The sequence below is a fragment of the Rhinopithecus bieti genome, unplaced genomic scaffold, assembly GCF_001698545.2.
Source record: "Rhinopithecus bieti isolate Rb0 unplaced genomic scaffold, ASM169854v2 scaffold_1918, whole genome shotgun sequence".
Taxonomy (NCBI): domain Eukaryota; kingdom Metazoa; phylum Chordata; class Mammalia; order Primates; family Cercopithecidae; genus Rhinopithecus; species Rhinopithecus bieti.
The window spans coordinates 2,717,775-2,744,595 of record NW_016803680.1 but is presented as its reverse complement, the minus strand read 5'-3'; the positions used below and the strand labels follow the sequence as shown (position 1 = coordinate 2,744,595).

General features: G+C 45.5%; 1 protein-coding gene across 1 annotated transcript in view; it reads right to left on the bottom strand.

Moving 5' to 3' along the window:
- Positions 1–16,430, bottom strand: part of OTOA (otoancorin) — a 56,356-nt gene extending 39,926 nt beyond the window's left edge. Inside the window, exons 1-7 of the mRNA XM_017849665.1 lie at positions 16,356–16,430; positions 16,101–16,224; positions 11,287–11,502; positions 6,785–6,952; positions 4,556–4,696; positions 2,410–2,468; positions 2,097–2,214 (exon numbers count right to left, since the gene is read on the bottom strand). Coding sequence (XP_017705154.1) covers positions 2,097–2,214; positions 2,410–2,468; positions 4,556–4,696; positions 6,785–6,952; positions 11,287–11,502; positions 16,101–16,224; positions 16,356–16,363 — 834 coding nt within the window. The 5' untranslated portion in view covers positions 16,364–16,430. The remainder of the gene's footprint in view (positions 1–2,096; positions 2,215–2,409; positions 2,469–4,555; positions 4,697–6,784; positions 6,953–11,286; positions 11,503–16,100; positions 16,225–16,355) is intronic.
- Between the last annotated feature and the right edge of the window lie 10,391 nt (positions 16,431–26,821).

The following is a 26,821-nucleotide window of genomic DNA, read 5'->3' as shown; positions in this document are numbered from 1 at the left end:
AAAAAAAAAAAAAAAAAAAAAAAAATGATAGCAAACTGTTCTTTATAGTTACCTCTGAAACACGGTTGCTCACCTCAGTATTATGGACATTTTGGACCAGATACCTCTGTGTACTGGTGCTGTCCTATGCATTGTAGGATGTTGAACACTACCCCGGCCTCTACCCACTAGATGCCAATAGCTCGGCTCCAGTTGTGACAACCAAAAGTGTTTGCAGACATGGCCAAAAGTCCCCTAAGAGGGCAAAACAGTACTCTGTTGAGAACAACTGCTTTGGGGAAAATTGGAGAAATTTTACTTTCTCTGTATTGTGGGGTTTTTTTGGTTTTTGTTGTTGTTGTTGTTGTTGTTGTTGTTGTTGCTGTTTTTGTAATAATTATGTGTTTTCAGGATGGGCATGGTGGCTCATGCCTGTAATCCCAGCACTTTAGGACTGAGGCTGGTGGATCGCTGGAGGTCAGGAGTTTGAGACCAGCCTCGCCAACATGGTGAAACCCCATCCCTACTGAAAATACAAAAATTAGCCAGGTATGGTGGTGGGCACCTAGAATCCCAGCTATTCAGGAGACTGAGGCAGGAGAATCACTTGAACCCAGGGGCAGAGGTTGCAGTGAGCCAAGATTGAGCCACTGCATTCCGGCCTAGGCAACAGAGCAAGGTACTGTCTCAACAATAATAATAATAATAACAATAATAATGTGTTTTTAGTAAAAATATAAATGAGAAAGGCAAATTATCTAATTAACTGGTACGTGAAGGCTCTGAGAGCTGGAAGCCTAGGAAAGCACCTTCACTGGGGTAACTCTTCCTGCTCGAACATGTAGATCTTCCTCAAAGCAGGTCTGGCCTCCATCCATTTGCTCAGTTATTGGCTTGCCCACCTAGGCAGGTCTTTTAATATAGGTCAGTGGTTTGTACCAGCAAACCGATTAGAAATGCAAAGTCTCAGGCCTCACCCCTTACCTACTATATGTAAAACTCTGGGAGTGGGGTCTCCAATTTGTGTTTTTACAGCCTTCCAGACAATGCTGATGCAAGCTCAACTTTGAGAATCACTAACAGAATTAACAGTCCAAGGGAATGAGAGAGCTTCATTAAAACTTTGCATATTCCTCTAATGATCTTGAAGGATTATACACCAAGCACTCTATGCTTCCTGATTTTCTGGGAGATAATTTCCTCTTTGGAAATTCTTCATTCTGGTCTGAAATGCAAGGCCAGAGTTGAGAAGGTGCTTTTTCTATCCATTACAGGAGTCTGTAAGCCAACGGGTTACACCAAAAGTTCAAATGTTGCAAGGCCTGTGTTTACTAGCTTAGACACTGTGAAAAATCAGTCACTGGCTGGGTGCAGTGGCTCATGCCTGTGATCCCAGCACTTTGAGAGGCTGAGGCAGGAGGATCACTTGAGCCCAGGAATTTGAGACCAACCTGGGCAACATATCAAGACCCTATCTCTACAAAAAAATAAATAAATTAGCCAGGCATGGTGGTGTGTGCCTTTAGTCCCAGCTACTCAAGAAGCTGAGGCGGGAGGATCTCTTGAGCCCAGGAGGTTGAGGCTGCAGTAAACCATGATCATGCCACTCTACTCCAGCCTGGGCAACAGGGCAAGACTCTGTCTCAAAAAAAAAAAAAAAAAAAAACATCAGTTACTGCTTCTAATCTCCCCAAGGGTTAAATAGCCTCCATAATCTTTTGGAAAATGAAGTTTTAAGTGAGAAAGAAAATGCTCTCAGAGTACTGTTCGCATTCACAGCTACTCCTGGAAAATGTTGGAATATTAGCTAAAGGATTACCTTTCAACCCACGAGAACATAATTATGAACATGCAAAATACTATCCCTTATGAATATATTTTAAGGTTCAAATTTGAGTATAGAATAACCAATCTGTTGATACTCTGGCTGTAGAGATGTGGGTATTTGGAGCTGTTTAAAAAGAAACTGGAAAAAACCTGGCTCAATCTTTGGCCCTAAGTCATCACTTGCATCTAAATAATTCTGGCATAAAGATCTTTAGATGCCACAGCTAATCCAGGCCCAGTGACTGGGGTAGGGAGAGAGAATTAAAAGCTGGAAAATGCTTTAACGGTACCTGATATGGTGAAAGTAGGGCGAAGTTGTTCTGAAAATCCTGGAAATGGGCCAGAAAGAAGTCAGTGCTCATGGCATCAATGTGTGAGCAGGTCACGCCTTTGACCAGCTGCCCAGCACTAGAAAACAAAACAAGGGACTCAGGAGAGGAAGGAGGTGAGGAGGAGAGGAAAGAAAGAGCAAGAGAAGGCAGATATGATCAGACACACGCTACAGACGTGACTGCCTAACTCTCCCTCCTGGGAAAGTAGGCTGCTCTGGCAAAAGGTTCTGAAGGGCCTGTTCGGCACCCAGGCCAAGTTACATTTTCCTACCTCAGAAGCTCCTCAGGCCTTCTGGTGGTCTTTAACAGAAGCTCATACAGGAACAGAGCCTGCGAGAAGAGAATGATTGACAGCACTGATGGCACACTCAGCGTGTGCCCAACACTGTGAGGCCCCATCAGGAAGTTGCTCCACAATCCCATTTTGCAGATGGGGAAATGGAGGCTTAACAGGCCATGTGAGTTACCTAGGACTACACCATCGCTAAGTGGCAGTGCCTGGATTTAAACTGGCGTCAAGGTAATTCCAGAGCCCTGTTCTCACACTCCAGGTGATTCTCTACACCCCATGAGGCAGATGAGAGGCAAAGATGTTGGTGGCAGGGCTGGAGTTTTACTTCCTGTGATTTACAAAACTGCTGACCAGTTGAGAACTCCCTGTGGCTCCTACTTACATGTGTGCCTGCCAGGTCCTGAACACCAGGCATCCCAGAATAGACCAGGATGGGCTAGAAAGCACCAGCAATAAAGTACCTGCAGCCAGCAGCATGTGATCCCTTCAAACCACCCCCCAATGAGCACTCTAGAACAATGCCAAGTAGACAAGGGAGTCATTTGTTTTAAGGAACATAATTTTACAGAATCCCTAACTTGCAGATGCAATCAAGTACTACATTTGTCTATTTTATAGACTCTGAAACTTTGAGCATCATTCCCCAAACAGAATAAATTATGAGCTAGCATTAGATATGGTAGCTGAGAGCCAGAAAGCAGCACAAAAGCCCAGGCAAAAGGAGTGGGTGATGGAGGGAAGTTCTGGACACTGTTTGTGGCCCCAGAGATTTCCTTGGGCACAGAGTCAAATTCGGAGACCCTCCCGCGGTCTTTCCCCTTTCAGGAAATGGCAATCCCATCAGTTCAGTGGCTGAGACAAAAGTATCTTGAAGTCTTTGGTGGCAGGATGTATTTTCCAAAATAAAACTATTGGCCGGGTGCCCTGGTTCACACCTGTAATCCCAGGACTTTGGGAGGCCAAGGCGGGCAGATCACTTGAGGTCAAGAGTTCGACACCAGCCTGGCCAACATGGTGAAACCCTGTCTCTATAAAAAACACAAAAATTAGCCGGGCATGATGGCGTGTGCTTGTAATCCCAGCTACTCAGGAGGCACAGCCATGAGGATTGCTTGAACTCGGGAGGAGGAGGAGGTTACAGTGAGCCAAGATTGTGCCACTGCACTCCAGCCTCGGTGACTGAGAGAGACTCTGTCTCAAAAAATAAAACAAAATAAAATAAAATGGTTGCCACTGTCACTAAATTTAGAGGTGGTTTGTGACACAGCAATAGATAACCGGGATATCATCCAGCCTCATGAGAGACCCTGAGCAAGAGCCCCTACAACAGACAGGGATTTGTGTCTGGGATTTCATTCACTTTTGCACTGTCAGCACTGTGAGCGGTGCCTGGCGCATTGTTAGGCGGTGCTTGATAAACATTTCCTGAGTGCATGTAATGAAGACTGACTGGATACAAAGGAAGTCAAGGACGGTATTAAGGCAGAGCATCCACTTCAACAGCACCATCCCCCCAAGTGGCCTCAATGCTCACAGCATTTAATAACACACATAATAGTCGCAAATATTTACAGCACACAACCCACGTGGCATATAACAGTGACCCTCATTTTATTATCAAAATTATCCCCATTTTGCACATGAGAAAACTGAGGCCATATAAGGACCTTCTCCAAAGCTAATAAATAAGTGGGAGCCAGAATTCATGCTCAGGTGTTGTCTAACTTTTTTTTTAAGAGACAGGGTCTTGCTCTGTTGCCCAGACTGGAGTGCAGTAGCATGACCATAGCTCACTGCATTGTGGAACTCCCAGGCTCACGTGATCCTCCTGCCTCAGTCTCCTGAGTAGCTGGGACCACAGACATGCATCACCATGCCTGGCTAATTTTTTAACTTTTTGTAGAGACAGGGTCTTGCTATGTTGCCCAGGCTGGTCTCAAACTCCTGGCATCAAGCGATCCTCCTGCCTCAGCCTGTCCAACTTCTTAACACTATACTACTCTGCCTCCTATACTAATCACACAGAAATAAATTTCTTTTATCAAATTAACCTTAAAACAGACCATTCATTCTCACAAGACAGAGAGTCAGAAATATAGGATCGATCTGTGCTTCATGGCAGTACCTGGCTCCTTCCAAGTTCCTTATCCTTCAGGACTGTAGAGTTGAATCCAGGTTGCCTCCTTAAATCAAAGAGAGACACTTCCTTAAAGAAAGCCCCTTGTATCTCCACAATGCCTGAGGCAGTGTCTCCGGCTTCCACCATCTGCCAAAAGTGAGAAGCATCAAAACAACCTTGTAAAAAATGCATTGAGCTTTGAGGAAGGGCCGGACACTACATCACAGGCAATAAAATCCATCAGACCCGCTCAGCAACCCTAGGAAGTGGAGCATAGCATCATCCCCATTTCACAGGCGAGGAAGCAGAGACTTCAAGTGTGATGAGTTGAAAGTCAGTAAGTGAGATTCAAGCCCAAGTCTGTCTGATTCCAAAACCCATGCAACCCATGCTCTTTATTTCTTTATTTTAACTGTATGGGCTACTTGCTATCTGTAAGATGTTGGTGTTTTAGGCCAAACCCCTTAGGTTTTTTTTGTTTTGTTTTGTTTTGTTTTGTTTGAGATGGGAGTCTGGCTCTGTCGCCAGGCTGGAGTTCAGTGGCACAATCTTGGCTCACTGCAATCTCCACATCTCCACCTCCTGGGTTCAAGCAATTTCCCTGCCTTAGCCTCCCGAAGAGCTGGGACTACAGGAGTGCACCACCACGCCCAGCTAATTTTTTGTATTTTTAGTAGAGACGGGGTTTCACCGTGTAGGCCAGGCTGGTCTCAATCTCCTGACCTCATGATCTACCCACCTCAGCCTCCCAAAGTGCTGGGATTATAGGCGTGAGCCACCTCACCTGGCCAAGTTTTGGTTTCTTAACAGATTTTGCTGTTGGACAGAACAGACCTGATAGGGCAAGATGTCAAAAGACTCCCTGACAAGTTAAAAAGGGGCCAGGCATGGTGGCTCATGCCTGTAATGCCAGAACTGTAGGAGGCCGAGGCGGGTGGATCACTTGAACCCAGGAGTTTGAGACCAGCCTAGGCAACATGGCAAGACCCCGTCTCTAGAAAAAACACAAAAATTAGTGAGCAGCACAGGTCTGTAGTCCCAGCAACTTGGGAGGCTGAGGTGGGAGGATCACTTGAGCCCCAGAGGTCGAGGCTGCAGTGAACCAAGATCATGCCACTGCATGCTGACTGGCGTAATAGAGGAAGACCCTATCTAAACAAACAAACAAAAAAACAGAATACAGACATGGCTGTGGACCATGAAAAGGGCTTTCAGATGCACCCTAGAACTTTGGGGTTTATTTTTAGATTTGAAAAACAAATTTTAGGCCAGGCACCGTGGCTCACACCTGTAGTCTCAGCACTTTGGAAGGTTGAAGCAGAAGGATTATTTGAGGCCAGGAGTTGGGCAGCCTGGCAATATAGCAATACTCCATCTCTAAGAAAAATGAATAAATTAGCCAGACATGGTGGCTTTAGGCCAGGAGTTCTAGACTAGCCTGGGCAACATAACAAGACCATGTCTCTACAAAGTTAAAAAGTAGCCAGGCATGGTGATGCATGCCTGTGGTCCCAGCTACTCAGAAAGTTGAGGCAGGATGATTGCTTGAGCCCAGGAGACTGTGATGAGCTATGATTGTACCACTGTACTCCAGCCTGGGCAACACAGAAAGACTGTCTAAAAAAACAAAAACAAAAACTTGAAGTGTTATAAGATCAGGAAACCTGATTTAAGAAAAGTCTTCCAGGCCGGGCACGGTGGCTCAAGCCTGTAATCCCAGCACTTTGGGAGGCCGAGGTGGGTGGATCATGAGATCTGGAGATCGAGACCATCCTGGCCAACATAGTGAAACCCCGTCTCTACTAAAAATACAAAAAATTAGCCGGGCGTGGTGGTGGGCACCTGTAGTCCCAGTTACTCAGAGGGCTGAGGCAGGAGAATGGTGTGAACCCGGGAGGCGGAGCTTGCAGTGAGCCAAGATCGCACCACTGCGCTACAGCCTGAGTGACAGAGCAAGACTCCGTCTCAAAAAAAAAAAAAGAAAAAAAAAGAAAAGTCTTCCAGATTAGACTGTCTGGGAGAACAAAGGGGTCTGGGAAGAATGACAGCATGACCAAAGGGCTCTGTCTGGAAAGAAGGGAAGGTGTGCCACCAGGAGAAGGCAGAGCCACCACAGACACCAACAACTGAGACAATCCCAGCCCTGGGTTCATGGCCCAAAGTCACAACCCACTCACCAAACCCCAAAAACACACCCCGAGACATGTGGCTGAGCACCAGACATCATCCTCTCACCTTGCTGAGGATACCTTGCTGCTGGGCAGGTGACAAGTCAGACACGTACTGGGAAACGGCACTTCTCAGGACCTGCGAGAGGTCCTTGCTGTTCATGCTGCAGAAGGCCTGGGTGCTGACCCCGGCCAGCAGCGCGCCCATCTGGCTGACATTGTAGAAAGACAGCACCTGAAAGAGGAGCAGCCGCACAGTCAGGCTCTGCTCCCGCCTTTCACCTCTCCAACATGCACTCAGCCCATCTATGTGCCAAGCATCGGGATGGGTGACACCTTAGGGGCACAACAGTGAGCCAGACAGATGCTGCCTCCACAGGCCTTCCTTCCTTCTATCAAGAAAGAGAGTTTGCCGGGTGTGGTGGATCACGCCTGTAATCCCAGTACTTTGAGAGGTCAAGGTGGGTGGATCACCTGAGGTCAGGAGTTCGAGACCAACCTGGCCAACATGGTACAACCCCATCTCTACTAAAAATACAAAAATTAGCCAAGTGTGGTAGCAGGTGCCTGTAATCCCAGCTACTTGGGAGGCTGAGGCAAGAGAATTGCTTGAACTCAGGAGGCAGAGGTTACAGTGAGCCGAGACTGTGCCATTGCACTACAGCCTGGGCAACAAGAGCAAAACTCCATCTCAAAAAAAAAAGAAAAAAGAAAAGAAAGAAATTATAAGTGGGTTTTTTTCCTTCCTTTAGAGTGAAGATGCTAGAAAGTTTTCCATATAATCAAGGACATGCTTTGGTTCCATGAAAGACAGCTGAGTGGGTTCCTTTAGTTATTCTGTGTATAATGGGTGATCTCATGCTGTCTTCAAAGAAGGTAAGACCTTTTGACCTCTTGCCTTCTGAGTAAAAGTGGCCTCACTCCTCAGTAGGAAGAGTTGGATATTAGGAAAGAAACAAACCACTTTGTCCTGGGCTGGGAGGGAACAAAACAGTCTCCCTAACTCCCTAAAATCAAATTCAGAGAGGACTGTCAAGGTGGACCCATGGAGCCCCAGTCGAGGTCCAGAAACAAGGATTCAAAGCCTTCAGCATAAAGTCACCATGAGGCTAGAAGAGACCAGATGAATGGGCTGGCCTGGTACCTGAGTCAGAAAGTGGGAATGGGTGGGCATTGGTCATGGTGCCATGGTGGAGACAGTGAGCACCAGAGTTAAACAAGACCGCTCTGAGGCCAGGTGCCCTGGGTTCAATCCCAGCTGCGTAACTTTGATGTGGCCTTTTCCAGTTCTCTTACACACTCTGTACCTCACATGAATGAACTGGAAAATGGAGATGATAGCACTACTGACTTCAGAGGATTGTTGGATTAAATGATTAACTCACTTAGAACACAACCTGGCACATAGTAAGTGTTCAGTAAATGTTTGTTATTCCACATCCCCCTCCCTTAGCCCTGCGATGGAGGAAGCAGGCTAGGACCAGCCCTCGGAACTACAGCTGCCCTTCATCCCTCCCTCGCCCTCCCTACCGGCATCCTGCTCCAGTTCCCACTTGGATTTACTTCGGAGAATGTGGTTGAAATATAGCTGGCTCAGAACCATGACATAACAAACCTAGCTTTAAAAACTTGAAGAAATTTAAAAAGACTTGGATCCCAAGAAGAAATCCCCTACTCTTGCTCTTTGGGCAGCCAAGGCGAGTAGATTGCTTGAGCCCAGGAGTTTGAGATCTGCCTGGGCAACATTGCAAAATCCCATCTCTACAAAAAAATACAAAAAATCAGCCCAGCATGGTGGCACACCCCTGTGGTCCCAGCTACTCAGGAGACTGAGGTGGGAGGATCACCTGAGCCTGGGAGGTCAAGGCTAAAGTGAGCCAAGATCAGACCACTGCACTCCAGCCTGGGCAACACACTGAGACCCTGTCTCAAAAAAGAAAAAAAGGGGAAGAAACCCCTCAGTTCCTGAGGCCGACTCCAGGACTGCCTTCTGGGTGCATGGATTCTACTCTATAACTCTTAAACCCCTTTACCACCTGAATCAAAACCTTTTGTTTTCATTTCCAACCTCAATGACTTTCTTCTTTATGAGACACTGTGGTATTTTGCTTTAGAGCAAGCAAAATGGAGCCTCTTACATTTTCAACATCTTCACCTCTTCCCATATCCTCCTTCCAGCTGCATGGGAGGTACTAACATTGGAATGATGGTGCTAGGTTAGTAAACATGACCTTTATGGAGTAGTCTCTCTTTTATTCTTTGAGATTTCTACTACTTTTTTTTTTTTTTTTTTTTTTTTTTTTTTTTTTTTTTTTTTTTTTTTTTTTTTTTTTTTTTTTTTTTTTTTTTAAAGACAGAGTCTTGCTCTGTAGCTCAGCCCAGTCTGGAGTACAGTGGCACGATCTCGGCTCACTGCAACCTCCTCTGCCTCCTGGGTTCAAGCGATTCTCCTGCTTCGGCCTGGAAGCAGCTGGAATTACAGGCATGCACCATCATGCCCAGCTAATTTTTCTATTTTTAGTAGAGACAGGATTTCACTCTGTTGTCCAGGCTGGTCTCAGGCTCCTAGCCTCAAGTGATCCATTCATCTCGGCCTCCCAAAATGCTGGGATTACAGGCATAAGGCACCACGCCCAGCCTGCTACCTTTCGTCAAAAGAAAAATTGATGAGTTTTGTATAGTTAGTCAGACACAGTTAATACTGAATTCACAGTTTAGCAATTATAATGGGTGCTTGTTAACCATCTGGTAGTAAATTATGTTGTTTCAAAGTAATTAAAATTAATATCCAGAGGTAAAAAATAAATAAATGTTTGTTATTATTATTTGATTGGAATGGATCCTAATCCAATCCTTGTGAGCCAGTTTGCATCCTGGGAAGTGGCCAGGAGTGTGGACTAAATGAGAAGGACACCAAAGGCCAGGCACGGTGGCTCACACCTGTAATCCCAGCACTTTGGGAGGCCAAGGTGGGTGGATTACGAGGTCAGGAGTTCGAGACAAGCCTGGCCAACATGGCAAAATCTCGTCTCTGCTAAAAATACAAAAATTAGCTGGGTGTGGTGGTGGGCGCCTGTAGTCCCAGCTACTCAGAAGGCTGAGGCAGGAGAATTGCTTGAACCCAGGAGGCAGAGGTTGCAGTAAGCTGAGGTTGTGCCATTGCACTCCAGCGTGGGTGACAAGAGCAAACAAACAAAAAAAAAAAGATGACACCAAAATGCTTAGAACTCAAGTCTCTCAGATTTGGAGCCCTCTGGACTGTTCCCAACCTAGGGACACTAATTGTCCCCAAAAGAATGTCCATTGTCTACCCCAGGAGCAGCTAGAACACAGATTAAGACTCCTGTCCCCACCAAAGAGGACTGTCTGCCTGACAGTTCCTTCTCTGCAGCCCAAGATTGGAATAAAATAGCATCATCCCTAATCCCAAAGTAATGGCAAAAACTGTGATTGCTTTTTGCATCAACCTAATAGCAGCTCAACAGCAGGCAGGAAAATCCTGGGATGAGTCCCACACGTTGATCCCACTCAGTGATGGCTACACCCCTTGAGCTCATACTCTCTGGTGTCACCTGGTGGTCTAGCTTCTTCATGTGTACCAACTCATAATATTTGCAGCAATGCTACAGGGTAAGTGCTACTGATTTGTTGTTGTTGTTGTTGTTTAATTTTTTTTTGAGACAGGGTCTTGCTCTGTCACCCAGGCTGGAGTGCAGTGGCACAATCTCTGCTCACTGCAACCTCCGCCTCCCAGGTTCAAGCCATCCTCCTGCCTCAGCCTCCCGAGCAGCTGGGATTACAGGCATTCACCACCACGTCCAGCTAATTTTTGTATTTTTAGTAGAGATGGGGTTTCACCACATTGATCAGGCTGGTCCCAAACTCCTAGCCTCAGGTGATACTCCACCTCAGCCTCCCAAAGTGCTGGAATTGCAGGTGTGAGCCACGTTGTCCGGCAGTAAGTGCTATTGTTGTCCACATTTTACAAATAGAGAAACTGAAGCAAAGTGAAAGTAAGCAAATTGCCCGGTGTCACACAGCTAGTAAATGACAAAGCGAGGATTTGAACCCAGGCAGTCCTCCTCAGCATCATCTTCTTACCGATTGGTTGCCCCTGCTGTGTGTATATGACTGTTATGGATTAAATATTTGTGTCCCCCAAGAATTCGTATGTCAAAGTCCTAACCCCTAATGTGATGGTATTGGGAGGTGAGGCCTTTAAGGGTTAGATGACGTCATGAGATAATGATGGTCAGGTGATGGTCCGGATCCCCTGATCCAATGGGATTAGTTTCCCTGTAAGAGGAAACACCAGAGAGCTTGCTCTCATGCGGTCGGGTGAGCACACAGCAAGACGGAGGCCACCTACAGGCCAAGAGAAGAGGCCTCAGAATAAAACCTACATTTGTGACACCTTGATGTTGGACTTCCCAGTCTCCACTATTGTGAAAAATAAATGTACGTTGTTTATGCCACTCAATCTACAGTATATTGTTATGGCAGCCTGGGAGGACTAATACACTTAGGTCATCTCAGGGGAATAAAGAAGAGTTTAAAACTCCAGCTGACCTTCTCATGGGCCAAGTATTTGGCAGACAAGATGATGACCTGGCTCTTGGCCCAACCCGAGACCTGGTTAAGGGTGGAGATGGCTCCGTGCACAGCCTCGGGGGAGAGAGATTCCAGTTGGCTGTAGGTCAAACCTACAACCGCATCCGACAAAGAACCCAGGGTCTCATTGAGCGTCTGGTTCTCTGTGGCAATGTCCAGGAGTTCTGCTTTGAGCTGGAAGGAGAGCAAATGAGAATGAGTGTTGACAGGAAGCAGGGCGGTGGCTCCCTCTGACCACATCCAGGGCTATTAGGACTCCACAGCATCCTCCCTTGACCTTGTCCCATCAAAGCCTCCAGGCCCAGAAATGAGAAAACAGTGAGACACCACACAGAGGACACCTTCTCTGGCCTTGGCTTTCATGTGCCAAAAATTCCCTGTGTGCTTCATTTAAATATTAATTTGTTATTAAATCAACCTTAATCCATGACAGAAAGAAATGTTGTTCCCTTTATAACTCCACTGCACTCTTATAGCATCTATTGTCCTCTGGTGACCTTGAACTCTATATCCATATATATAGGCTGTTTTCCTTTCATGAAATAGCCAGGGGCCTTTTCAAGATAATTTATAATCTGTGTAAAAATAACTTTTTTTTCTCTTAAGACAGAGTTTTGCTCTCATCGCCCAGGCTGGAGTATAATGGCACAGTCTTGGCTCACTGCAACACTGCAACCCCCACCTTCCAGATTCAAGTGATTCTCCTGCCTCAGTCTCCTGAGTTGCTGGGATTACAGGCACTCACCACCACACGAGGCTAATTTCTGTATTTTTAGTAGAGACTGGGTTTCACCATGTTGGCCAGTATGGTCTCGAACTCCTGACCTCATATGATCTGCCTGCCTCAGTCTCCCAAAGTGCTAGGATTACAGGCATGAGCCACCACACCCGGCCAAAAATAGCTCTTCACAGTTCATGAAAGTAAAAGTCTCCTGAACATCTTACCTCATAAAAATAACTGTGATTAGCAATTGGGTGTATATGCTTCCAAGACTTCTTATACTTTATAAATATAGAGACACTATGTAGTTTTTACAGAGTTGTGATATGAACAGAAGCACAATTTGCTTTTCTGTATTTCCCCTTAAAATTATCTCTTGCACCTGTCTGCACATTTCTGTGATCATTTTAATAATTATTTTCTTGCAATATGCCTGCCTAATGATAGCGAAATGTGCGTTCCAACTGCTCTCGGTAAGTAATGTGATAAAGTCACCTACTATACAAGGAATTCTGTAACAAAAAACAAGAATGGTTCATGTTTTAACACCCGAATTTACGTAATAACGTTGTCATTTCAGACAGGTGCCCAAAACGGGTTTCTGGCAATATTGAAATAGCCACTGGGGGGCAGCAGAGTGAAGTAGAAGAAACAGCTGTCACAGCACCTGGGTTCTCTAAGTTCAGCAACTCCCTTCCCTAGAGATCAGTTTCCACATCTGTAAAACGACGGGGTGGACCACAGCGGCAGCTCTCAAAGTGTGGAGCACACCCAGCGGCATCTGCACCACCTGGGGACGTGTTAGAAATGCAGATTGCCAGGCTGCTCCCGGACCTCCTGAATCAGAGACAGTGGGGCTCCGAAATCCAGGGATCCCCAGCCCCTGGGCCACAGATGGGGACCACCGGGACCCTGATCTGTTAGAAACTAGCCACAGCAGGAGGTGAGCAGCAGGCCAGTGAGCATTACCGCCTGAGCTCTGCCTCCTGTCAGATCAGAGGCAGCATTCGATTCTCATAAGAGCAAACTATTGTGAACTGTGCATGCAAAGGACCTAGTCTGTGCGCTCCTTGTGAGAATCTAATGCCTGATGATCTGTCACTGTCTCTCATCACCCCCAGATGGGACTGTCTAGTTGCAGGAAAACAAGCTCAGAGCTCCCACTGATTCCACATTATGGTGAGTTGTATAGTTATTTCATTATATATTACAATGTAATAATAGAAATAAAGTGCACAGGCCGGGCGCAGTGGCTCACACCTGTAGTCCCAGTACTTTAAGAGGCCATGGCAGGCGGATCACGAGGTCAAGAGAATGAAATGATCCTGGCCACATAGTGAAACCCCGTCTCTACTACAAATAAAAAACATTAGCTGGGGCGTGGTGGCATGCACCTGTAGTCCCAGCTACTCGGGAGGCTGAAGCAGAGAATTGCTTGGACCTGGGAGGCAGAGGTTGCAGTGAGCCAAGATCGTGCCACTGCACTCCACCCTGGCAACAGAGACTCCATCAAGAACGGAGAGGAGAGGGGAAGGGGAGGGGGGAGGGAGGCAGAAGGGGATGGGGAGATGGGAGAGGAGAAGGAGGAAGAAAAAAAGAGAGACCAAGAAAGAGAGAGGGAGGGAGGAGGAGGAAAAGAAAGGAAAGAAAAGAAGGAAAGGAAGGAAGGAAGGAAGGAAGAAGGAAGGAAGAACGGAAGGAAGGAAGGAAGGAAGGATGAGGAAAGAAGGGAAGGAAGGAACGGGGCAGGCGACACCAGATAAATGTCAATGAACTTGCAACATCATCCTGAAACAATCCCCTGGCCCCAGCTCCATGGAAAAAATTGTCTTCCATAAAACCGGTCCCTGGTGCCAAAAAATTGTCTTCCACAAAACTGGACTGCTGCCACAAGCTGTATTTTAACAGGCCGTCCCTGTAATTTAGATGCATTCTCCAGTGTGAGAATGACTGAGTTAAATGATCCCAAAGGGCTCCCTCATATCTAATCGTATGCGACCTTCTCCTTGGTCAGCGCTGCCACATGTTGAGACCCCCGGGGCCTTAAAATATATTTGTCTTCTTATTTTTGCTTGAGCTTGCTTGGGAGGGATTCTTTTCCTTGGAAACAAAAATACACATTCACAGGTCAGGCTCGGTGGCTCACGCCCGTAACCCCAGCACTTTGGGAGGCTAAGGCAGGCGGATCACTTGAGGTCAGGAATTCAAGACCAGCCTAGCCAATATGGTGAAACCCCACCTCTACTAAAAATACAAAAAATTAGCTGGGCATGCTGGCACGCACCTGTAGTCCCAGCTACTCTGGAGGCTGAGACAAGGTGGAGGTTGCAATGAGCTGAGATTGTGCCACATGAACCCAGAAGGCGGAGGTTGCAGTGAGCTGAGATTATACCACTGCATTCCAGCCTGGGTGACAGAACAAGACACACACAAAAAATGAGTCAAAAAAAAAAAAAATGCACTGACCAAAATACATGGCCACAATCTCAAATGTCAAATGTGTTTGAGGACTTTACGGTGATGTGTGGAAAACTGCTGTGAAATTATGGATGGCTTTATCGAAATTTCATTTAATATTGTTTTCATGTCATCTTTTTGATTTTAAGCAAATTGAGAAGGGCCACAAAAAGTGGAATGGAAGGGGTAGAATTGAGACTTGACTGGATGGAAGAACAGAGAGATGGAGAGGAAGGAAAGTGACAGACAGCGTGTTTGCTCCTTTGTTCAGAACCTGGTCTTGGGAACTCATAACCACCCTCCAATCCAATGTTCTCAATCCTGGCTGCATTGAAATCACCTGCAAAGCTTTAAAATCAGGCCATACCCCAGGCCACACCCCGGAACAATAACATCAGAATCTCTGGGGGTGGCACCTGACAGGGATGTTACTAATCTAGAGGCAGATTCAAGAACCACTCCTTTATCTCCTGCCACTCCAGGCATGCTCACCAGAGCAGCAGTTTCAGAATCACCCAGAAGCTTGTTGGAAGTGCAGCGTCAGCTGGGCACAGTGGCTCACACCTGTAATCCCAACACTTTGGGAGGCCAAGGGAAGGAGGAAGAAGAGGAAGAAGAGAGTAAAGGAGAGTCCTGGGCCTCAACCAAGAGCTCCTGAATCAGAATCTGCATTTAAGATCCCCAGGTGATCTGTATGCATATTTAAGTTAGAAGTAGCTGTCCCTTTCTTTTCTTTTCTTTTCTTTTTTTTTTTTTTTTTTTTTTTTTTTTTTTTTTTTTTTTTTTTTTGATAGGGTCTTGCTCTGTCATCCAGCTGGAGTGCAATGTCACTATCATAGCTCACTGCAGGCTGGCACTCCTCAGCTCAAGTGATCCTCCTACCTCAGCCTCCCAAGTAGCTGGCAGTATAGGCATATGGCTTTGTTTTTTTTTTTTTTTTTTTTTTTTTTGAGACAGAGTCTCACTCTGTCACCCAGGCTGGAGTGCAGTGGTGTGATCTCAGCTCGCCACAACCTCTGCCTCCCAGGCTCAAGCAATTCTCCTGCCTCAGCCTCCTGAGTAGCTGGGATTACAGGCACATGCCACCACCCCTGGCTAATTTTTATATTTTTAGTAGAGATGGGGTTTCAACATGTTGGCCATGCTGGTCTCAAACTAACCTCAGGTGATCTGCCCGCCTTGGCCTCCCAAAGTGCTGGGATTACAGGTGTGAATCACTGTGCCCAGCCATTTTTTTGTATTTTTTGCAGAGACAAGGGTCTCATGATGTTGACCAGGCTGGTATCAAACTCCCGGCTTCAAATGATCCTCCCACCTTGGCCTCCCGAAGTGCTGGGATTACAGGCATGAGCCATCACGCCTGGCTGAAACGGCTGTTCTGATTAAATTTTGATCTCCCCAGGGTCTGTTCCTTTGCTAATTTCTGTCTGGGCTTCGATGTTACACTTATATCAGTATTTGAGGTGCCATCTGCTGTGACCGGACTTAAATCCCAACTACTGTGTGTTTTCTCTCAAAGGCTAAGCTAAGCTCCCCATTTCTCTGTCTAGTGAAACTGAGGCAGAGGCCTCAGGGCCTTGCACCCCAGCTGTACCTTCTGGACGCCAGCCTGGAAGCCCCTCAGGTGGCTGCATTTGATCATCTGGTGAAGCAGGACTTGGGCCACAGTGGCATCCAGCAATTCCAGGTCATCGTAGAAACAAACCAGCAGCCCCAACCTGTGTGAGAAGAGAAGGGATTGTGGTGGAGGTGTAACCGCAGAACCAGCCCATTCTGGTTCAATTTTCTGTAATAAAATGGTGAGTTGTTTTTCAGCTGCCACGGACTCCCAGCTTGAAGGTCACATAACCTGAACATCCTCAGACGAACCAAATGTGCAACCAGAGGTGGAACCTAAGTGCTCAGACAGGACCAAGGAATGGGGGCTGAATTATGAAGTGGACACCACTTGGCATGGTCCATGATCCAATCAGATTGAGCCCTGGCATCACCTCATGGCATGATCCAATCAGATCACACCTCCCAGCATCACCTCATAGCAAGACCCAATCAGATCGAGTCTCATTACCCTCTGCCTATAAAACCTGCCTCAGTCCCCAGCTCAGAGACACAGATTTGAGTACTGCCTCCTGTCTCCTTGGCAGTTGATTCACGTATATGATATTGACATATTCAGACACGTCCACAGGAGAGCTGCCAGGTCCAGGGAAAAGAAAGTGTCTCATGAGGAAAAGGAATCTGCTTAACTTCAAGAAAACAAGACTCAGGGGAAGTGAGGGATAAGTGCTAATAACCATGTTGAGAATAACAATTCACAATAGCCAAGACATGGAATCATCCTAAGTGTCCAACACGTCAGTGGATGAATGGATTTTTTTTTTTTAATTTGGTGGATACACAATGGAATGCTCTTCAGCTTTGAAAAAGGAGGAAATTCTATTATATGGGATAGCATGGATGAACTTGGAGGATCTTATGCTAGGTGCAATAAGCCAGACACAGAAAGACAAATACTGTATGACCCCATTTATATTATGAATCTGAAAAACAAACAAATAAACAAACGTCATACTCATGGAAGCAGAGCCTTAGAATGGTTGTTACCAGGGGCTGGAGGTGGGAAAGGAGTTGGAGAGACTTGGATAAAGAATACAATGTTTCAGTTAAATAGGAAAAGAGGTTCTAGAGATCTATTGTACATGCTGACTACAGTTAATAACAATGTATCATATACTCGAAAATTATTAAGAGTAGATTTTAAGTGTTCTCATCACAAAAAAAGTATGTGAGGTAATGATAACTTAATTAGCTTGATTTAGCCATTCCACAAAGAATATATATCTCAAAACATCATGTTGCACACCATAGATATAATTTTTATTTATCAATTTTTAAAAAATAAATTATAAAAGAAAAAGTAGGCTGGGCGCGGTGGCTCACGCCTGTAATCCCAGCACTTTGGGAGGCCGAGGCGGGTGGATCACAAGATCAAGAGATCAAGACCATCCTGGCCAACATGGTGAAACCCTGTCTCTACTAAATATACAAAAATTAGCTGGGCGTGGTGGCAGGTGCCTGTAGTCCCAGCTACTCGGGAGGCTGAGGCAGGAGAATTGCTTGAATTCAGGAGGCGGAGGTTGCAGTGAGCCGAGATTGTACTACTGCACTCCAGCCTGGCAACACAGTGAGACTCTGTCTCAAAAAAAAAAAAGAAAAAGAAAAAGAAAAAAAAGAAAAAATATTTCTTGAGCACTTACTATGTGTCAAGTGTGCAAATCCCTACAAAGACCTTAATGCAGCAGACATATTTTTATCTCCCATTTTACAGATGGGGAAGTGGAAGCATAGAGAGGTGATGTAAAAATGGCAAAGATCATACCATTTGTAAGCAGCAGGGCCAGGATTAAGCCACAAAGTCTGGCTCGAGGTCCCGTGTTCTTAATCATGAGGTTGTTTGTGTGTGTGTAACCATAGAAAAATGGGATCCATGATAATAAGTGGAAATTACTAAAGATAGGTGAAAGAGATCTAATTGTTTCCTATGAGTACATTGCCTAAGAGTGGTTCATTTGAAAAACCTTAAGGTAATATGGGATGGGAGCAGTGTGGCAAAAAGACCTTGAGAGATAAACACAAGAGGATTGAATGATGGCTCAGCACAGTGGTTCATGCCTGTAATCTCAGCACTTTGGAAATCCAAGATGGGTGGATCACTTGAGATCAGGAGTTTGAGACCAGCCTGGCCAACATGGCGAAACCCAGTCTCCACTAAAAATACAAAAATTAACTGGGTGTGGTGGCACATGCCTGTAATCCCAGCTACCTGGGAAGCTGAGGCAGGAGAATCTCTTGAACCCGGAGGTGGAGGTTGTAGTGAGCTGATATTGCACCACTGCACTCCAGCCTAGACAACAAAGTGAGACTCTGTCTCAAAAAAAAAGAAGAGGACTGAATGGGCCAGGTGTGGTGGCTCATGCCTGTAATCCCAGCACTTTGGGAGACCAAGGTGGGCAGACCACCTGAGGTCAGGAGTTCGAGAGGTCAGCTGTTCGAGACCAGCCTGGCCAATATGGCAAAACCCCATCTCTACTAAAAATACAAACAAATTAGCTGGGCATGGTGGCACACATCTGTAGTCCCAGCTACTCTGGAGGCTGAAGCACGAGGATTGCTTGAACCCAGGAGGTGGAGGTTGCAGTGAGCCGAGATCATGTCACTGGACTTCAGCCTGGGTTACAGGATGAGACACTGTCTCAAAAAAAAAAAAAAAAAAAAAAAAGTAAAAGGAGAGGGGATTGAACAGTACTCACCACCCCCTTCCCATTACCCACTCCCTTCCTGACACCCCTGACATATAGAGTTCCTGTCCCTCCTCCCCTGCTGGAAATGGTTTTAGGGAGGATCACATTACGGTCACTAAATTCTAGGGTCTCATCCAGGGACTCCCCAGCTAAGGGTCTGATAACAAGCAGTTCTCAAATGTGGGGACCCATGAGGTATTTCCAACACTTGATGCAACTTAAATGGAAATCACACATTCGCTTTGGAACAGGACCCAGTCCTGAGTATTTAAAATGTTTCATTTCTGTGCTGAGAGCCAGAATTAGCACTTGATAAGGTTGCATTAAATGCCTGGCACACAGGAGATGCTCAGAAAGCATTTACCTTTTCACCCTGCTTCATAACCTCTTCATAAAAAGGTTGCAGACACCTCTCCTCATATGCACAGAGAAACATGGGACTATTGAAAGAGATGGACCAGCCACCTCCCTTCCCTCCCTGGGTGAACTGCTGCTCAGAGAATTCTGATGCTTAGATCACACTTTGGGAAAGAGCCCCAGAGCCCACAGCCCGAGGCCTTGCCTGTGGATGGTGGAGGTATTCCTCATGTTAAAGTTGGAGGAGCTGATCCTCTCCAGAAATGCCTGGGCCAGCTCAGGTGTGATGTCATAGACCGTGTCCAGCTGCTTGGTGGCGTTGTCATAGCTGATAAACAGCCCAATCTGGTTGGTAGACAAGGACGGGAATATCAGTGAGGAGGGTGGAAGTGGCCCAGTGTGGCCCTACCCTGGTGGTCTGCACTGTGCCCCATCATGGACACTTGGATACACCTCCTGGTTCTCATTGTCATTGATGTCTTTTCTTTTTTTTTTTTTTTGAGATGGAGTCTCACTCTGTTGCCCAGGCTGGAGTGAAGTGGTGTGATCTCAGCTCACTGCAACCTCCACCTCCTGAGTTCAAGCAATTCTCCTGCCTCAGCCTCCAGAGTAGCTGGAATCACAGGTGCCCACCACCACGTTTGGCTAATATTTGTATTTTTAGTAGAGACGGGGATTCACCATGTTGGCCAGGCCGATCTCAAACTCCTGACATCAAGTGATCCACCCACCTCGGCCTCCCAAAGTGCTAGGATCACAGGTGTGAGCCATCATGCCTGGCCTCATTGTCATTGATTTCTTAGTGGTCTATAACAGCTACTTCGGTTTCCTCCTGAACCTAACTATTCTTTAGTAAAGTATTATTTTTTAATATCTGAGAAACTGGGCTTTTTAAAAGCTAATCTTTGTCCATTTATTTCTAGATTTGTTATATTGAGGTCAGAGAATATGGTCCACAAACTTTCTGCTTTGAAGAATCAGAACTTTTTAAATAGATGAATGCGTTTATAAATGGCCCTTGGGCGATGGAAAAGAGTATGTGTTCGCTTTGTAAGACACAAAGTTTGGTGCATATATATTCAACTTATTAAATATACTATTCAGATTGCCAACATCCTTGTTGCTTTTCAGCCCACATGTCCAAGGGTGCCATGTGCAATCTTCTACTACAGGACTCATATCTATCTATTCTTCCTTGTATTTCTAGCAGATTATACATTATATATATAATTTTTTTGGGACATGGACTCACTGTTTTTATTTTTTATTTATGTATTTATTTTTTTTTTGAGATGGAGTCTCACTCTGTCAGCCAGGCTGGAGTGCAGTGACACGATCTCAGCTCACTGCAACCTCAGCCTCCCAGGTTCAAGTGATACTCCTGCCTCAGCCTCCCGAGTAGCTGGGATTACAGTCATGTACCACCATGCCCGGCTAATTTTTGTATTTTTAGTAGAGACGGGGTTTCTCCATGTTGGCCAGGCTGGTCTCGAACACCTGACCTCACAAGATCCACCCACCTCAGCCTCCCAAAGTGCTGGGATTACAGGCGTGAGCCACTGCGTCTGGCCAAGACACAGTCTCACTCTTTTACCCAGGCTTGGGTGCAGTGGTGTGATCATGGCTTATTGCAGCCTCGACCTCCTGGGCTCAAGTGATCCTCTCACCTCAGCCTCCCAAGTGGCTGAGACTACAAGCACACACCACTACACCTGGCTAATTTTTTAATTTTTTTGTAGAGATGAGGTTTCACTATGTTGCCCAGGCTGGTCTTGCACTTCTGGGCCCAAGTGATCCTCCTGCCCTGGCATCCCAAAGTGCTGGGATTACAGGCATGGGTCACGGCACCCAGCACGTTCTATATTTTGAGGCGCTATTATGCTGCACTCAAAGGGGCTTATAAAGTTGTCTCTCCTTTATGGATTGTACTCTTTGTCTATATAAAATTCCTTTTTAGGCTGGGTGCGGTGGCTCACACCTGTAATAACAGCACTTTGGGAATCTGAGGCACGGCAGATCACCTGAGGTAAAGAGTTCAAGACCAGCCTGGCCAACATGGTGAAACCTCATCTCTACTAAAAATACAAAAATTAGCCAGGCGTGGTGGCACGTGCCTGTAATCCCAGCTACTCAAGAGGCTGAGGCAGGAGAATCAATTGAATCTGGGAGAAGGAGGTTGCAGTGAGCCGAGATCGCGCTACTGCACTTTAGCCTGGATGACAGAACGAGACTCCGTCTCCTAAATAAATAAGTAAAAATAAAATAAAATAAAATAAAATTCCCTTTTAGCAGTGTTATTCTTGACTTCTCCCTTCTCTACATTTTAGAGAATAAAAGTTGCAAATGATTGCTTGATCTTAGAAATTTCCTCTAGGGGACCCAGCTTTCTAAGAATTTAAGCTGTTACCTACTCAAAGCAACTCCACATTGAGAGAGTAAATGGCAGTGGGGTGGGGGGTTAATTCTAGGACTGCGGGTTACAAAAATCGGAAGACACTTGAAATACTCCCAGCACCCCAGATAAAGGAGAGAAACCTCATTCTGCCTCTGGTTTCATAATAACCAGACATTGCTGGGTCAACGGGTCCTTGAACAGGCCAGTCATTTGATGCAAACACTTCTCTCACTGGCCAGAAGTGTCAGGGCACATATGATTTAAAAAAAAAAAAAAGAAGAAGAAGAACAAAAATTGGAAGCAAGGCCCACAGTCTTTTCATGAATCCTTTTGTGTTGGCACCATTCTTTGGAGACTGCCTTCAAGAATCATGATGTCTGAGGGATTTTAGTGTCATTGGGTCAACATCAAAAGGAGAGGGACAGGTTAACTAGTGCGTTAAGTAACCCTAGAATGTGTACATTTCTCCACTGTAAACTCTAGAATTAAAATCTAACCATTGCTCATGATCAAGTAGCTATTAACAGAAGTAGCTATAAATAGAAGTAAATATCAATCCATGTTGTTTTTTCTTTGAGTTCATGCTTCCAAGGACAGGAAACTTTATATCTTTTGTCCTTGGCCTTCTCCAGTACAAAATACCTTAAATGATTTTAGTTCATAGCCAACAATCCCTTTAAATCGTGTTTGCTCACATCAGAGATGTGATCTTAATTGTCCACAATTCTTTTTCTTTTCTTAGCCCTTCCACACTAAAACACAATCCCATGACTGTCCACTTGAAACTTTCTTCCAGTAGTTTTCTTTAGAGGTCCAAGCTCTATTGGGATGAGGAGGGTATACAGTTTCCAAGGCACCTTGGCTGGCTGGATAAACATTAGAGTTTGAGAATACACCTTACCCCAAGTGTATTAGTAATGGTGACGTACAAATGTACTTTTCCAACTCACTTCTGTAGGACTAATTTTCATAATTTCTTCAAACGATAGGTGAACCATGTATCTGCCCAAAATCCATAAGTTTTCCGCAGTGACCCATGAAACAGAGTCATCTACAAAAAATAAAGAAATGAATAAATGAGTAAATAAATAAATAAAAGCCTTTACACTGATATGTGATAGTCAACAGCATCTTTGCTGTCAGGACCTCCTTCTTGCATTCATTAATTCTTTGTTTATTTTGTTTTTCACGGTTTTTTGAGATGGAGTCTCACTCTGTTGCCCAGGTTGGAGTGCAGTGGTGTGATGATCTCAGCTCATTGCAACCTCCACCTCCCGGTTCAAGCGATTCTCCTACCTTAGTCTCCCAAGTAGCTGGGATTACAGGCACCCGCCACCATGCCCAGCTAATTTTTGTATTTTTAGTAGAGACAAGGTTTCACCATGTCGGTCAGCTGGTCTCCAACTGCTGACCTCATGTGAGCTGCCCGCCTCCACCTCCCCAAGTGCTGGGATTACAGGTGTGAACCACCGCATCCAGCTACATTAATTTATTGTTAACTCATTCAACAACCATATATGTAGGGCCTACCTGTGAGATCACATGTAGGATGTGACCACAGATTCACACCACCTCAGACGTTGTTATTCAAGAGTGTGGTCTTGGCCGGGCGCGGTGGCTCAAGCCTGTAATCCCAGCACTTTGGGAGGCCGAGACGGGTGGATCACGAGGTCAGGAGATCGAGACCATCCTGGCTAACACGGTGAAACCCCGTCTCTACTAAAATACAAAAAACACTAGCCGGGCGAGGTGGCAGGCGCCTGTAGTCCCAGCTACTCTGGAGGCTGAGGCAGGAGAATGGCGTAAACCCGGGAGGCGGAGCTTGCAGTGAGCTGAGATCCGGCCACTGCACTCCAGCCTGGGTGACAGAGCGAGACTCCGTCTCAAAAAAAAAAAGAAAAAAAAAAAGTGTGGTCTCTGGACTTCCAACATCAGTGACACCTGGCCACTTGTTAGAAATGCAGATTATTCTTTCTGGCCAGGCACCTGTAATCTCAGCACTTTGGGAGGCTGAGGCAGGAGGACTGCTTGAGGCCAGGAGTTTGAGAACCAAGCCTAACAACATAGCAAGACCCTCATCTCTACAAAAAAAAAAAAAAAAAAAAATGCCAGTGGCAGTGACATGCCACCTGTAATCCCAGACTAACTCAGGAGATAAGGAGCAGGATCGCTGGAAACCAGGAATTTGAGGCTACGAATGAGCTGTGCCACTCACGTACTGCACTCCAGCCTGGGCAACAGAGAGAGTGGGACCCTGTCTCTTTTAAAAAATAATTATTATTAAAATAAATAAATAAGAAATGCAGATTATTTTTAATACTTAAAACCCACAAAATGTAGTTTTATTTTTTTGTTCAATTGGTTACTAAATAACCTGGAAACATGAGGCCAGGCCCGGTGGCTAACGCCTATAATCACAAAATCCCAGCTCTACTAAAAATATAAAAAAATTAGCCGGGTGTACTAGCACCTGTAATCTCAGCTACTTGGGAGGCTGAGGCAGGAGAATCTCTTGAACCTGAGAGGTAGAGGTTGCAGTGAGCCGAGATCACGTCCCTGCATTACAGCCTGGGTGACAGAGTGAGACTCTGTCTAATAATAATAATAATCTGGCAACATGAAATATGTTTGACTCTCTTGCATCACTACCACTAATAATGATCATCCTTACTGATTATCACCATGTTACTATACTTGAACCAAACCAAACTACTTGTAACTCCCCAAAACATTCTCCAAACCTTGGCTGGCCTTGGCCCTTTTCACCACCTACAATGCTTTTCCTTAACCCTTCTGCATCTAAATCCTACTTGAAGATCAAGCTCAAATTTTCCTCTCCCTTAAAGTCTTCTCTTATCTCCTTCACGAAAAGTATTTTCTCCCTCTACTGAATTCCCAGAGGACTCTCTCTGACACCCTGTTCTGGCTTTTGAAATTCCCCATCACTGAGATGTCAGTGGAACTTTAAAAACCATCAAGTTGGCTGGGTGCGGTGACTCACGCCTGTAATCCCAGTGCTTTGGGAGGCCAAGGCAGGTGGATCACGAGGTCAGGGGATTGAGACCATACTGGCCAACATGGTGAAACCCCATCTCTACTAAAAATACAAAAATTAGCCAGGCATGGTGGCGCACGCCTGTAGTCCCAGCTACTCAGGAAGCTGAGGCAGGAGAATCGCTTGTACCCGGGAGGCAGAGGTTGCAGTAAGCTGAGATCGTGCCACTGCACTCCAGCCTGAGTGACAGAGCCAGACTCTGTCTCAAAAATAAAAAACAAAATATATATATATATATATCTCAAGTCTAGGACCAGACTTCAAGTTTCACTGTGCTGGAATTGACTGCCAGTGCTCCCCAGTTCTTTAGCAAAAGACATTTACACACATTGACATTGTATTGGAGGCATTTGGGGAAAATGAAAGAAGTGGGGAGCATTTACAGTGTGCAATGACTCTAACACCAAGAGCTATTTGCAGAAGCCCTGGGCAATGACAGATGCCCAAATGAGATGGAGAAATAACTTTTGTATGGACTGATTCACAAGAACATATGGAGTGCCTCCCCCAAACGAGAAATCAACAATGTTGGGGTGACACATGCAGACTCCTATGATCCTCTAGATGGGGACCCTGGACATTTGCCTTGCCTATATACAGCGCTAGAAAATTTTGAGGCTAGAAACACACAGTCACAAAAAACCAAGCTGAGTTGTTTATTTTTTAACTAATTACTAAGCATGAACTCTATTTCCACAGATCAATCATCCCCAAGCTTGGGATTTTCTTTTTCCTCTGTTATCCAGGCTGGAGTGCAGTGGGATGATCATAGCTCACTGAAGCCTCGACCTCTTGCCTCAGCCTTCCTAGCAGCTAGGACTACAGGCACACACCACCACACCTGGCTAATCTTTCAATTTTTTTGTAGAGAGAGGGGTCTCAGCACATTGCCCAGGCTGGCCTTAAACTCCTGACCTCAAGCAATCCTCCTTCCTCAGCCTTCCAAAATGCTAGGATTACAGGTGTAAGCAACCATGCCTGGCCAGCAAGGCTGGAATATTTTTAACAGCCACCATATCTCCAGTTCCCTCAAGGGACTTCATGAAAAATAAATAAATAAATAAGTCCCAACAGAATTAATTTTAACTCACTGTAGTTTAATAATGAAGCAAACCATATAGGAATTTTAGAAGCAAAGTCTGTGCCTAATTAAACTCTGGCAATAAAGACAGAGAAGTCTGAAGGTTGAGTGGCTTTCTCATGGTTACCCAGTGTGAGACTCTGATTCCTGGAGGCCATAATTATGCACCAGGCAGAGGGAATTCTACTATGCATTTGAGACTTTGATTACGATCTTGTTTAATGTTCATTATGCACAAATCTCAGAGCTGAATTCCAGGAAAAGGATTGATTGGCATTCCCCATCCTCCAGCCCCATCTGCTCTCCTTATGTTTTCCCCACACAGAGCTCATTCCCATCTCAGGGCCTTTGTATTTCCTGGGATCTCTCTCTGGGATGCCCTTTCTCCAGAGCCTTACATGACTGGTTCCATCTCCTCATTTTGGTCTTGATTCAAATGTCACCCATTTGAGAGGTCTTCCCTGATTCCTTAGTCCAAGAGTTAGCAAACTGGTCCATGGGGCAAACTCAGTCCGCCACCTGTTTTTATACAGCCTGTGAGCCAAAAATGGTTTTTACATTTATTATTTTGGAGTTTTTTTAGAGACAAGGTCTCGCTCTGTCTCCCAGGCTGGAGTCCAGTTGTGCCATCATGGCTCACTGCAGCCTCAAACTCCTGGGTTCAAGGGATCCTCCCCGCCTCAGCCTCCAGAGTAGCTGGGACTACAGGCATGTACCAGCACACCGGCTAATTTTTTTTTAATTTTTTAAAAGATGGGGTCTTGCTATGTTGCCTAGGCTGGTCTTGAACTTTTGGCTTCAAGCAATCCTCCTGCCTGGGCCTCCCAAAGTGCTAGGATTACAAGCATGAGCCACTGCCCCCTGCCTCATTTTTACATTTTTTAAATGGCTGAAAGGAAAATCAAAAGAAAAATCCTATTTGGTGACACATGAAAGTTATACAAATTTCAAATTTTAGCATCCATAAAAAAAGCTCTACTGGGACACAGGCATGCTCATTCATCTATTGACTACAGCTATTTTCAAGATGCAATATCAGAGCTGAATAGTTGAGGCAGAGATTGTGGGCTTACAAAGCCTAAAATATTTACCTGGTCCTTTACAGAAAACATTTGCCAAGCGCTCT